Here is a 13658-nt window from a genome sequence, read left to right as displayed (position 1 = left end):
TTTCACATACACGTGAGGTATAATCATGATGTGAAGATTCTCCTTTACAGGTGATTCTTCCTGGCAGTTTATTTCTCTAAGCCTGGCGTACCAAACATGTATAATAGGAGATATTCCTTAGGAAGAAGAAAACAAACAACATGGCTGTCAGCAGAATTTTAGATTGTATTTTTAGTAATTTTGTTCTTTTTGCAACTGCTGAAATACAATCCATGAGTATAGATTTTTCCAGCTGGCACATTGTGTGTTGGCTTATTTGATAAGAGGGCTTTGTGGCTTCTGATACATTTGATGGAATATGGTTAGATGCTAGAACATGTATGTATTTTTGCTACTGCTTTTAACTCTGTTTTCAGGACCCTGCCAGTTTAAACCAGGCATTTTGTTAATTAGCTCTTTTCCCTTTTGGCTGCAGCAGCATGCCCCCCTCTCAGCCAAGGAGGATGATTTAGCCAACACACAGAAGTTACCAAGCAACCCTCCTCTGTGCAAATTAGAGTTCTAATTTAAAGATGTAGGTAGATAGGAAGTTTCTTTCTTTGCTTCTAATTAAAAATAGCATATATATGTATGCCAAGAAGTTTATTTACATTGGTAAATTCTTTTCTTTCATCAGGGTGTCTGTGCCCCTACTGACGATGCTGGACCAAATGCTGGCAAACGGCTGTTTTGATATATTTACCATGCAGGGGAAGTAAGTTGCTGCAAGACTTCTTTGTTTGTTTTGCACTGTGCAACGGGGCTCTTAAATCTTAGGCTGCTGCTGAGCGTTGCTGTGGGTGTGAGTGCATGGGAGTCTGTGCAGATATATGGGTGTAATGCTTAAATGGCAGCTGTGATGAATTTTGGACCAGATAGCCTCCAAAGGGTCTTATTAAAATCTTTGACTCTCATACCAGAGTAGAAGTTGGTTATTGGTTCATTGTGTAACGACCGGGACGTTAATCAAATTCACTTTGCTCTTACCTGGCAGGCTCAGGCCAGCATCAGAGCCCTTTTCCAGCATCCTCAATAGCAGTGTTTTGTAGCAGTTCTTCACTGTGTTGGGGGCCTTTAGCAGTGACAGAATCCTGTTGTGGTGCTGCAAAATAGAATGCCTGCTGCCCATTGCTTCCAAGGCCTTACTGCTTTTCTTAATGTAACTCCACAGAAGTTAACCAAGATTCTAATAGGAAAAATAAGACAACAGTGCTCCAGATTTTCCATGTGGTGTTCTGCTTCTGGAAAGTATTTAGATCAGGAATGGGTAAATGTGAGTAAGGTACTCCAGTGTGACATTGTGTGATTTTTGCAGATGTTTCAGAAAAGAACGATTTTAATTTCAATAATATTAAAATGTATTCCACAAACTCTCCTGAGCAGCATCTTGGCACATCTGCAGATACATGTGCAGAGCAATACAACGTGTATGCTGCCCTCATATGTAGTGGATTAGGATCTGCCGATTGGAGACTGATTTGAGCAGATGCATTTGAAATTATTTTATCACATAAAAAGTTTTAATTGAATCTACTCTTGTTTTTGAGACTGTATTTAGATAACCTGCCTTAATTCTGGCAGTACCTTTTTGAGTAAGAGTTTACATTTCATCAAATATTCACAGACAAAATGAGCATTGCAGTTGGGTTTGGTAATCATGCCATGATCTGAAAGGTGCAGCTCCTGGTGTTCTCTGCTGGGTAGGACAGTGGGTTGTGCTGTAAACCCCAGGTACAGACGGCCCCCCAGATGGGTCACAAACAGAAATGTGTGGTGGGATTATTGCTACTCACTGCTGCATCAGTGAGACTCAGGCTCAGCCCCATGGTGCTGTTCTCATTCTTAGTTAAAAGGTTTGAAATTAAGTGCAGGAGGATTAGCAAGGTTGGGAGAGGTTTTGAAGTTGATTCAAATGAATTTGATTCCAGTTTGATGGTGAAACCCAAAAAGAAAAGTAAAAAATTATTTATTACAGCCCAGTGGATCATTCTGATGGAAAGGAAATGAATGTTGGAACGGGGGGCATGAAGTGCAGGAAATAATTACCATATAAAAGGCTGCCCCTAAGGAAATTTGGAGATTGTAAGAGTTGGAGAATTTAGTTCCTGCATGTGATGATTTCTTGGTGATAGGTTACCCTGTGGTCAGAGGTGGCAATCATGAACTGCAGTGCTGAGCTTTGCTGTGCACTAAAAGAGCCTCTGTGCAGTGCATTTCACCATTCAGCTGGGCCCAGAATTGTATTGAGTACAATGTCTGCATTTTCTTACTTAGGCGTGTGCCATTTGGCTGCAGTTAAGGGATGGAGAAATGCAGATCCTGGCTCTGAGGCCTGTGCTGCTGGCTGGCACCTTCTTCTTTTTGCATAGAGCATGAACAAATGTGACTTCTGGGTCTGGATTCTTGAGTGGGACCAATTACCCACTTCTCCCAAGAACCGTGCTGTGAAAGTGCAGAAACAATGCAAAACGAGCCTGACGTTTCAGGCACTGCTGCGTGGCATGGAATCCGGTGCATTTGGATATGGATGCTTTCATATAATGTCATCCTGGCTCCCATTTCTTCCCTCTTCTGCGTTTTTTACCAGTTGTGCTGAGTGGAGTGCAAGGGAATTGAGGCTGTTGGGCAGCCTACACCAGCATTATGCTTACACCAGCTGCTTAATAGTTAACTGCCACTTGATGAGAAGTAGTACTTACAGGGGCATTTTGAGGTTTAAAATGGACGTTGTGCAGTACAGTGGACATTTTAAATAAAAATAATAGTTGAACATTAGCAACCCAAAGCAGGTAATGCTGTACATGGCTGAATTGCACCAGGATTGATGGCTGCTGGCTGGATCCCTTTGCTGCTCCCTGGGAGCTCAGTGCACAGCTGAAGCAAAGTGCCACACGGTGTCAGCCCGCCTCCCAGAGGGGTTTTCCTGCCCCCTCACACCTCAGTTTATGAAGTCCAGAATGCACAACTTTACCTTTCTGCCATAGCTCTTAGCTGGACCTCACTGCGTTGTGATGATCTGCGTGCAGCAGGGCAGGTGGGCCTCTGGGGGGTTTCTCCTCTTCCTGCATTGTGAGGGCCTGTGGTTACAGTGACTGTGGGATCTGTGATTGTACTGCTGGGCTCCTTTCTGTGCCAGGGCCCTGCTGGACCTTGCAGGGAGTAGAAGTCACAGAAGTCACAGTAAGCCCCTGGCTGGTGGTTGAAAATGAACCAGCTTTTGTGCCACTCAGTTAATCAGAAGGCCATCAGGAGCAGCTTTGTTGGTGTTTTTGGCTTAGCTTGAAGCTGCACTGAGTTGTTCTGCCTGCTGTTTCTCAGGCAGTTACTTCTCTCTCATCCTGCAGCATTCATTCAGCAGCAGAGGTTCCTCTCCTGCACTTGGCAGCACTGTCTGGGGTTGCTTTCAGCACGCAGTAGTCAGCGTTGTGCTCACAAATGGTGCCAAAATGACGAGACTGGTTGTGGATGCCCCGTCCTTGGAGGTGTTCAAGGCCAGGTTGGATGGGGCCCTGGGCAGCCGGGTCTGGTATTAAATATGGAGGTTGGTGGCCCTGCATGTGGCAGGGAGCTGGAGCTTGGTGATCCTTGAGGTCCCTTGTAGCCCAAGCCATTCTATGCTTTCTAGGTGAGCTCCCTGCTGCTGGTAGGATGAGGAGTAGGGAGAGGATGTCCCCACTGACTGCACACTGATGATTTCTGTGTATCACATGTTTCTGTGGGCTTTACTGGAATAGCTACACTCTTAGTGCCCAGTAAACCATGGTGCAAAGGAGCAGGGCAGCAGCTGTCCTCTGGTTTCACTGGCACCCCAGCTGATGTCCCAGGCCTTCCTGCATTGCCACGTGTGCCCAGCTGCCATTGTGGAAAGGTGCACACACTGATGCCTTTCCCCAGATGCAGACTCTGTTTCTGCTGGCACTGTGACCACACAGGAGAAGGAATTTTCTCAATTTCCTTTAAGGAGGCCAAGCTATTGGAGTCATCTGAGATCATACGTGAGTTAGGTGTAGTTATTACAAACGAAATTGGCAAATGACAGTGCATCTGTTCTAAACACAAAATGCTGCACAAAAGGTTATGTGTACTAAATTTATTCCAGATGCTCTTGTTCCATTGGTCTCTTTGTTGCTGTACTCTGCTGCGATGTGCACGTTGCTGAACCAATTTAAAATCTCACCTAATTCACTGTCACAGCTGTTCTGTGCTGAAAGCCAGGCATGTATTGCAGGTATTGTAGTTAGCTGTCCACACAATGTCTTTGTGTAATCGTGGGGCAGTGGGAGGAAGGGCAATTCCATCAAGGTAAGAAAAAAGCCTGTCTTAAGAAAGCAGATGCTCTTCCCCCCGTCCGCACAGACAAACCAATGTCTGTAGGCACAAACAGACCCATGCAGAGCGATGCCTTTCTCGTAAGGTGTCTCATATGCAATTCCTTTCGGCACTTTTCTTAGTTCTCAAAATGTAGAAACGGTGCTGATGTGGCCATGGGCAATGGATGGCAAGGAATTTGCCCTTTCAGCATCCTGTAGGAGTATTTTAACTCAGCCTTGCTGAGGCCACATAGTTCTGAAAGCCACTATCAGCTCTAAAAACTTGTGTTGCCTCGGTGCCAACTTAGTAGATGTGTCAGCTTTTCTCTTTGTGTGCTTTTCAGGACAATATTCACTGTTCTTTAGCTTCATGGATCCGTGGTTTGTTGTTCAGTTTTTTAACCAGGTCCATACTTGCCACTGTGTGCCAGAATTTTGCTAAGATATATTTTTTTATTTAAGTAAAAAATTCGTTGTTCCTGTCTGTAAAACTACACGTAACAAGGCTCAGTCACTAACGTCACTCTTCTAACCATCTTATTATCTTGTTTTAATTGTAATGTTACTCAACACATTGCATTATACAGCACTTTTGAATAGTTCATATCCACAGTTTTGAATCACAGTAGCAGAAAATAAATGCTAGGTCTGCTGCTTTACCAACACAGTACAGTGAGATTTGCAGGCTGTGCCATCTAGAAGTCACTGTGTTCAGTTGCCAAAGATGAAATAGGATTGTTGGGTTTTGGTGGTTTTTTTTTGCATGTATTGCACTTCAGCTTTGAGTGCAGTGAGTAAAAGATTAAATAATTTGTACTGAAATAAAAGCAATTTTCCCTCTTTGCTTTTCTCTAATAGGTCCTTGAAATAGCACTAACAATACTTGTGTTTGTATGAGTGTCTGGGAAAGAGCTGTGAGAATTGCATTTCCCAGACTGCGTAGAAAAATAAAAAGAATTTGCTCACTCTATTTAAAGATGGCTTCATGACTGGTGCACAGAGCAGAACGGGAAGCCCAGTGTTTAATTACGTTGTCTGGAATCGCTAAAGGAATCCGGGCTTAAAGACTGGTGGAGTATTTAAGAACAGTGTTTATCCCCTTTTGTGCAAAGTTTGGTTAAGCCTTTAGGGGACCACCAGGGCACCGCAGTGCTACGTGGAGCACTTCCCTTGTTAGGGAATGTTGTAATTCCTGGCTCAGTGTTTCTGCTCATATGGTGCATAGCTGTAAATACAAGTCCGTGTGCACATAGCGATGAGGAGAAATGTAATTCACTCCTCAGCATGCAGGTAAAGTAATTCATACTGATTTCTTCACTTCCATTAAGAAATAATAATAGTGGTAAGTTGCCTAGTACTGTGGTAGTGGCCAAACTGCTGCGTGTTTAGCAAAAGCCCACCTCAGGCAGGGTTTGCTGCTGTGCAAGGCGCTGCAAACAGCTCTGGGCAGTGTCTTTCTTCTCTTTTGAATGTTAATTTGTCATCTTTACAGTCATTAGATGTATTTGAAATTCTGTGGCAATCCATTTCTCATCCTTTTCTCTTTCGCCTTTTCCAGCCATCCATTTCCAGTGAAGTTGCTTCACCTTTGTAAAGAAGAGATCAAAAGATCCAAAGACATCCGGAAACTTCGCTCCAGCATAGGAGTGTGAGTCACAGTCAGACAAACAGAGACATCTTTTGTCTGCTGGTGGTGATGGAAACGTAACACAGTAGGCACCAGATGGAATAAGGATGTAAATGAAAAATGCATACAGATACATGGGATAAGTTAAGTGGTTGGTCAAACGCATGAGAAGGATCAGAAAAGCATTAGCTGCTCTTAAAATAGTGTTGTTTTTGAGGATGTGAGTCATTTCCTTACTGCTCATAGAGCTCAATTCAGGTGCTGCCAATGGAAGATACCTATGATTGAGTAGATCTCGCAGGTACACAAGAAATGGCTGAAAACACCAGCATAATTATTACCTGGCTTTAGGGGGAAAAACCACCCAGCTCAGATAGCAGAGATGAAACCAGAACTGGATGAGGGGACAGAAAGACAAAGTGCTGCAAAGCTGAATGAATGTTCAGTGGTAGAATTGCCTTCAATTTCATTTCTCTGTTGACAATATTTTAAGACTGCAAGAATACCAAAAATGAGAAGGAATCCATGTCTTTGTTTTTCACTCTTACCTCCGTGATCTTTTGTTTTATGTGAGAGAGTTTGATTCAAGATGGGCTGCCTTCAGTAGCTGTGAAATCACAGTTGTATTTGGCATAAATGTGTGGCATCTCAGTAACCCATAAGAATTTCAGTGCACTCCCTCTCAGTGTTTGCTTTCCCACAGCACTTAGAATATCAGCTGAGATCTCCTGGGGACAGCAATGCTTCATTGTCTCCCCATGTTGTTTCTTTTAATGTACACCTTCCTTCTGATCCTCAAAATGTACTTTTACAGTTATAGCATGAACAAATATTGCTTGAGATCCATATTTTCTTATGCTTTTCAGGTTTTGTGGCCTGATTCAATTTCAAGGAGATATGAGAGAGAAAGTTTTGTTTCAGCTGCTTCTCCTCCTTTGCCATCCATTTCCTGTGGTAAGTCTTGAAGAAATTGCATAGTATCAATTGCGTTACTTTAATATATATGAAGTTTAAAAATAAAATTAAGAATGTTGCTTTAATGCTCTTTGAAGAGACAGTGATACCAGGTTTTATTTCTCAAGGGTCTGTTCTCTGCTGTGCTGCCACCTGAAGCAGATTAAGTAACTGAAACAGGGCTCGAAAAATGAGCTACTGCTTCTGAGGATGTGCAGGAGAGGATTGTATGTGGGACAACATCACAGGCATTAGAGTTGGTTTTTGTGTTGGTTTTTTTCGTCACTGTAAAGTTTCTGGGAGAACATGAGGTCCATTGTACCAGATGTTGTAGGCCAGACTGGTGGCTGCTGTGGCAGCTGAACCCAGTAATGAGCTTCCAATGGCACTGGTGTTCAGGGCTTCATCTTGGAATGCTGCAGGAGTGCTGTGAGGAGGTGAGGAGAGGCAGCTCCAGCCCTCAGGTGGTGCAGGAGAAGCAGGGGCTGTCAGATACCACTGCGAGGGCACATAAAAATGTGGCACTGCATGCCCTGGTTTCTGGCCAATACAAACCTACACTGTTTATTTTAGCACTGATTCCGTTGGTGTTCAGGGCAAAATAATATGGTGCTCAGCAAAGCTGGATGCTTTGGAGTTTTGGTCCAAACGTTTCCATGCTGTGTTCTCTTGCTCCAGAAAGAGAACTTTGCAGGAGGGGCAATGTAAGAACTGAAGATAAATCATTTCATGTTTACATCATGATATATTTATCTTTTAATAGAGCAGCCGATTTAAATTTGCACCACTGCTCAGGAAATACGCCTATAATTTCTTTGCCTCTCTTTAGTTACCATCAGGCTTCCTTGACAAAAAAAAAAAAATCAGAATTTGTTCCTGTTAAGAGTTTTGCAGTCTTCCACGTAGTGTCTTTCCACGCACTGTATCTCAGGAACCAGCCTTGCTTGCTTTTTCTTTATGTGCATCACATTGCAACTAAACAGTGCTCTGGGAAAAAATCTTGGGTAACTGCTGCTGGATGCTGGGGTCTAAAAACTAATTGTTACACAGCCTCTGGGGTGAGGAACATAATTTCTTTGTAGTCCTACAGCAGCCAGCATTGGGGCAGACTTTTGCTCAGTGAACATTTCAAGTAAAGAAATGCTCCCATTAGGCTGTTCTTAACATTTGAATTTACTCCTTGTGAGGGACAGGTCTGAAAAGCAAATGTTTTCCAAAAGGTGCTTCTGTGACCCTCATCCCTTCTTCCTCCGCCAGCACCAATAGGGGTGGAAATGCCTGCTGGGCTTTTCCCTGCAGCACTCTGGATACTTTACTAAAGCTTCCTCTGCCTCTTCCCGTAGATACGGAAAACAACAGCCAGTCAAGTTTATGAAATGTTGATAACCTACAGTGAAGTAGTTGATCCTGCCATCATAGACGAGGTGATGGCCATCCTCAGCGATAATAACTGGTGAGTTGGTTCTCAGATAGTAATAGCAGCTGAAATAGATTTCGTACCACTGAAGCTGAAAGAAAGGCATCCACACCTTTAAGGACTGGAGGTAAGGAAGCTGCACTGACCAATAGTCTGCACTGAGTGATAGGTATTTAATTCTGGCAGCATTTTGGAAGGGACAGGATTGGTGCAAGCTGTAAACAGCAATTAACTGAAATGTCTTTGCTCCAATTTCATCTGAGCTCCAGCTGCTCCACGCTCCTCACAGAGTAATATAGGAGGTGTTTTGAAGAATATCAAGAACGTATGTCATACATATTATTATATTAACTGGTTTTTTTCTTCAGTGGAAATGAAACAAACGTGTTTCAACAACAAGCACACCTTAATGCTGCAGTTCGCATGCTCACATTATTGAACTTGTATTTAATTTCCAGCTTGTTTCTGCATTTGAGCTTAAATAACATATTTGGGAAAAGAAATTAATGTCTGCCATTGGCAGGGGCGGCTGCTTCACATTTCCCTGAGATTTCAGTATAGAGTCTGAGAGTTCAGTATGCAGTCACAAGTTTGGAAGAACTGATTATTACTGGCCGTTCTGCTTTCTTGCTCGACTACACGTTGATCTGTAATGTTCTGCCTAGGCTGGTTCAGTGCTGGCTTAGGAAATCCAAATTAAGAGCAGGCTTTCTCAGCAGTTTAAACTTTGGCTGCTACAGAAGCAGTTGATAAGGGTTAGGTTGCTGCTGCTTACAGTTGTGAGCTTAGAAGAGGGACACACCAAACTGCTAGAGGAAAAGCAGCAGTTGTGTGGAGCTGCTCACCAAAACAAAGCAGTGAACTTCATACAGAAAGTTCAGAGAAAATACTCTATTTTCACCTTGCCCCTATGAAGCTGTGACTGCCTGCCTGCTTTATTCCCTGTCACAATATATCCCTTGCACTGAGATAAGAGATGAAGAACTTAAAACTTGTTTTATCATGTTAATTTGAACTGTTTACAAAGGAAGATAGATGAAGTCATTGCTGAGTATCATAGAGAGCCCTTCTCAGTGCTAAAGCACAGTAATTGCAGCAGTAAAATAAGCACTAACAGCAGGAAGCCAAACTAAATATTTGGGGAAGACAGTAGTGACTGGAATATGCATTCTTGTAACATTTTCTTTGTTAGAATTACAGAGAGCTAATCTTACAATTGTACAATTCCAAGTTTAAACAATTACACTATACATAATAACATTTTCTTTAGCTACAGGAAAGTTTCCAGTATTAAATGTGACCCATGACATGGTTTACTGATGGTTGTGGCAGGTCACCTTGATGGTTGGACAGGTAATCCTGAAGGTCTTTTCCAACCTTGATGATTCTATAATCCACAAGTGTCCAAATATATTTTTATACATATTATTCAGGTTACTTTTAATTCACTAACTTGTACTTTTGCTTTTTCTCTGTTTTTGGAATCAGTTTACTTGCTAAGAGTTAATTTTTCCAATCACTCATTTAGGCTTAAGAAAAGCAAACTGTATTTGCTGATTGAGCAGCATTTCAGTTATGATGTTGTAAAAAATGTATCTGTAAAAGAATGTCATGTTTGGATTTTTGGCATTTGGAGCTTTTTGTAACCACTGCTGAGGAAATTATCTTGTAAATGTTTTGTTATTCCTGTAACTTTTAAGAAGTTCTGCTAGCATTAGATCTGGGTTTTCAGTTCAGGAGAATGCCTCCCTGCATGGCAGCACGTTCTCCAAATCCAGTGACACTTCGTTACATTCTTGATATGGTGTTTTCTAAATAAAAAGCAGCTATAAATGAATAAATTAATGAACTTTTAATCAGAAAGCTTTTACGAAGAAAATTACTTTCCAAAATAAAAAAAAGTCTAAAAGAATAATCTTAGGAGTTGAACTCCTAACTGCCATCTCTGGAGGAGCTCGCTGGGTATTGATGGTTTGTCTGGCTTAAAATGGTGCAAAAAGCTTACAGTTTTCTAAAAATGCCAGGTAACAAGAGCATGTAGATGGAAATATACTGGAAAGAACAGACAGAAGCATAGTGATAAATTAAAAAAAGGATACTTACACGGCCAGCATTGGGTTTGTGTTTTTGAAGTGCTTGGAACTTGCTTCTTTGTGCAGGGAAGCTGAAGTAGCAGAGCTACGAGAGAAACGCAACCACCTCTGTGAGCTCCTGAAGGTGCCCAAACCACAGCTGGTAACCAAGGTAAGGTGCAGCAGTGCTCCTGAGCTTCTGGGAAGAAGCACTGCAATGATCAGTTGTTCCAGTAACTGAGGACATTTGGTAAGTTCTGTGGAACAGATGTAGTCCTTCACAGGTTCATGAATGTAGGAATGTCCTCAGCTAACTACAGAGTGTATGGAGTTGCTGAAAACTATTCTCTCAAGTCCTTCCAATTTCATTTCTTAAAGCATTCCAGAGTTGCAGTGTGACATCTGAGTCAAAATGCAAGAATGAAATAATACAGCACAGATGTTTCAAAAACTGTTTGACTGCCCTTTCTAGGGAAGAAAAAAAAGGATGACAGCATCTCACTCCATTTTAACAGCAAAATTATAAGGTGTGCTGTTGGTGCAAATCACAGAACTCTAACACAGAGAATATATTCTGGATTAAGTTCATTCACATTGATAAGAAGACAATAGATCAGGTGTAGATTTTTTTCTTCCACTTCACTGCAGACAGTTTGCAATTGCCCATCCACTCAGTATTTCTAGAAAGGCAGAACTTCCTGCTTTAATTTCTGGAAGAGGTCGTTCTGTTCTGCTGGTGAGGCTCAAGTAAGCAAGATAAGTAACAAATGTAGAAGGAAACTAGTTAGGTCTTAGCACGTTCATCTCAAGCACTAACTTACTGGATAATAACAGGAACTATTCCAGTTGTAGGTGATGAAATTCAGCACAGCAAAATCCTTTCTTCTTTCTGGAATCACCCAGCAATGGTAGAAGAAGGGATTTCTTTAGAAGACACTGCTGTGAAAGAGCATTCCTAATTGAAAGATTTCAAGGTTTCTTTAGCAGTGCATCAATCTGGCAAGCAAATGCCAGTGCTCAATACATTAAAAGCACAGAGCTGTTACAGTACTGTGCGTAGCCCAGCCAGAGAACTTAGAGTTTGCTCTAAAAGTGACACTTAGTGAACTTGAAAGACTTGCTGCAGCTGTCCTCATGTCCTACCTGCAGCCAGCTGGTTTGCACACAGGAGCTCAAGAACAAACAGCAGCAGAGAATGCCAAGCATTATGAAAAGATGAATTAATTTTATTGAAATAAATAAACAATTATTCCTTTAAAAACCTGTACAAATCAAATTTACTGATGGGTAGTTAAAAATTTTAACTTCAGATTTCTACATTTTCTTCTTTAGTTTACTTAATTCCATACACAACTGTGCAGTTGGTAAGACTGCAGTATGTGCTGCTCCACCTCTTTTTCTCTCTTGCAGAGTTCAGCAAAGTGAAGTCGCAGCGCTGGCTTCTGCTTCGTAAATCCAAGCTCTTGGTTCAGGTGCTGCTGTGGCATCTCAACACGGTGGATTCTCAGCATCTCTGCAAAGTACACTGGTGAACAAAATAAGAGGCAGAAGTTGTCTTACGGCACCGTGCAGATATGCAGACCCTGTGAGGGCAACAATTATGTCGTTTTTTTCTTAATTCATTATCTGTAGCCACAAGATGGCAGTTTGTCTTCATAGCTTCATAGCTCTGGCACAGCTGACCTGTTGGGTTTCAGTTGTTTTCTTTTCCCTGTGTCAATGATTTACACTTCTCCAGTTCTGAATGGAGTCATTCAACCTGCGCTTGCTGTTTACACATTAAATATTAAAACTGACTGCATTACTCTTATAAAAGAATTTTTTTTGCTGGAGGTAAGAATGGCTATACTTACTGGTACTTCATCTTTAGGAGAGTTTATATGTGCAGGCAAGTATGCCATTTGTACATCATATTCAAACAAAAAATCCTAAGTTTCACTTCAACTAATGCCAAAGTGTTATTCAAGCAAATGTAGTAAACTAGCTTTAGGAACTGAAGTTTCATTTTCATTTTTCCCTCACTAGAGAGGAATCAGTACTTCAAGCAACTGGCAGGAATTCAGACTATTCCTTATGGACCATAAAACAAAATAATTGCAACATTTATCTTCAGTAACATTACTGTGACTGTAGGGCAGATGCACAGGTAACCTGGTGTCACTACATCTGTTTTTTGATGGTTCTAGGGAATTCCTCTCTCCTTGCTCTGCAGATAGAACAGCCATCAGGGACAGTACATACACACACATCTGGGAAAATCTGAAAGAAAGGAAAATTTCAAGAGAAGCTGTGGAGTACCTGCTATGGTGTAGTGCAGGTGTTCATTTCCAAAACTACACTTGTGTCACTGCAAGATTTTTTTTAAGATACTGCAAATGGCATTATGTTATTCAAAACTTCTTAACTAAGCTTGCAACCTGGCACATGAAGTTCAACGTAAGTCTATGCATGGTATTCTCTAACTGTTAAACAAATGAGTACTCAGTTCAAATACTGAGCTGGCCTCGTGGCTCTGTGCAGCACATTGGCTCTTGCAGGTGTCACTCTTCCTGTTAGGCTGTCATTAAGAGCCTTATATACTGTAGTATAATTTTTCATTTTGCTCTTGCAGAGTTTTACTGCATGAAAAATACAAGTTGTGGTGGCAGGACCTGCTAAGCACAAAAAAATAAGAGAAGGTCCAGTGAGAAATATATCTGCATGCAGTAATCATGTGCCTGCCAACTGATGTTACACATACACCTGCTTCTAACAGCCCTGAATCAGAGGATGCTGTACTTGCTGTACTTCACCCATGAAGTGCCAGCTGTTGCTCTCAGTAGCAGATGAAGCCAATAGCAGGGACAGGTTGAGGGCCCCAGCTAAGGTTTGACAGAAAGCTCTCTTTACACTTGCATGGTTATAGGCTTTCCTTGATGTATTTTTAAGACTTCCCTATGGTAACAGTGCTGTTGTAGTCTTCTGGCCCTTATTTGATGATTACTTCAATTAGAAGTACAATTTAACAAACAAAATGAGCTTGGTAGGTCAGTGCTGGGCAATAGTAAAATGAGTAAATACCTCTATAGTGGTGTTCTTAGTACCTCCCTTACAAAGGGCTACTAGGAATAAAGATCAGTAAAGCACAAATTACTAAGAATTTCTAACACTGGTCTTCCTGCACGTGCTGATACAGACATAACACACAGCTTTGATGTTGCTGCCTTACCTTTGCCTTTAGTTAAAGTGATAATAATCCATCCCTTCTTTCAAGTTCAACATGTTCAAGTTCATTTCAAATGCTCCTCCTGTCAAATCCT

General features: G+C 41.7%; 2 protein-coding genes across 5 annotated transcripts in view; one reads left to right on the top strand and one right to left on the bottom strand.

Annotated features, from left to right (window-relative positions):
• TBCD (tubulin folding cofactor D) overlaps positions 1–12160 on the top strand; it is a 109336-nt gene extending 97176 nt beyond the window's left edge. The window contains exons 34-39 of the mRNA XM_052687967.1: positions 617–694; positions 5848–5937; positions 6783–6870; positions 8214–8323; positions 10447–10531; positions 11770–12160. Coding sequence (XP_052543927.1) covers positions 617–694; positions 5848–5937; positions 6783–6870; positions 8214–8323; positions 10447–10531; positions 11770–11784 — 466 coding nt within the window. The 3' untranslated portion in view covers positions 11785–12160. The remainder of the gene's footprint in view (positions 1–616; positions 695–5847; positions 5938–6782; positions 6871–8213; positions 8324–10446; positions 10532–11769) is intronic.
• Positions 11565–13658, bottom strand: part of B3GNTL1 (UDP-GlcNAc:betaGal beta-1,3-N-acetylglucosaminyltransferase like 1) — a 112772-nt gene continuing 110678 nt past the window's right edge. For 2 of the 4 annotated variants that reach the window (XM_052687983.1, XM_052687978.1), the window contains 2 exons: positions 13568–13656; positions 12072–12618 (listed from right to left, as the gene is read on the bottom strand). In XM_052687983.1, coding sequence (XP_052543943.1) covers positions 13576–13656 — 81 coding nt within the window. In that variant the 3' untranslated portion in view covers positions 12072–12618; positions 13568–13575. Of the gene's footprint in view, positions 11885–12071; positions 12619–13567; positions 13657–13658 lie in introns of those variants that run through there. The other 2 variants (XM_052687981.1, XM_052687980.1) reach the window with 2 other exon arrangements.

Source organism: Tympanuchus pallidicinctus, unplaced genomic scaffold (genome assembly GCF_026119805.1).
Source record: "Tympanuchus pallidicinctus isolate F22 unplaced genomic scaffold, pur_lepc_1.0 scaffold23, whole genome shotgun sequence".
NCBI classification, from domain to species: Eukaryota; Metazoa; Chordata; class Aves; order Galliformes; family Phasianidae; genus Tympanuchus; species Tympanuchus pallidicinctus.
Note: the sequence above shows the minus strand (reverse complement) of the source record. Positions and strands in the feature narration are given on the sequence as shown.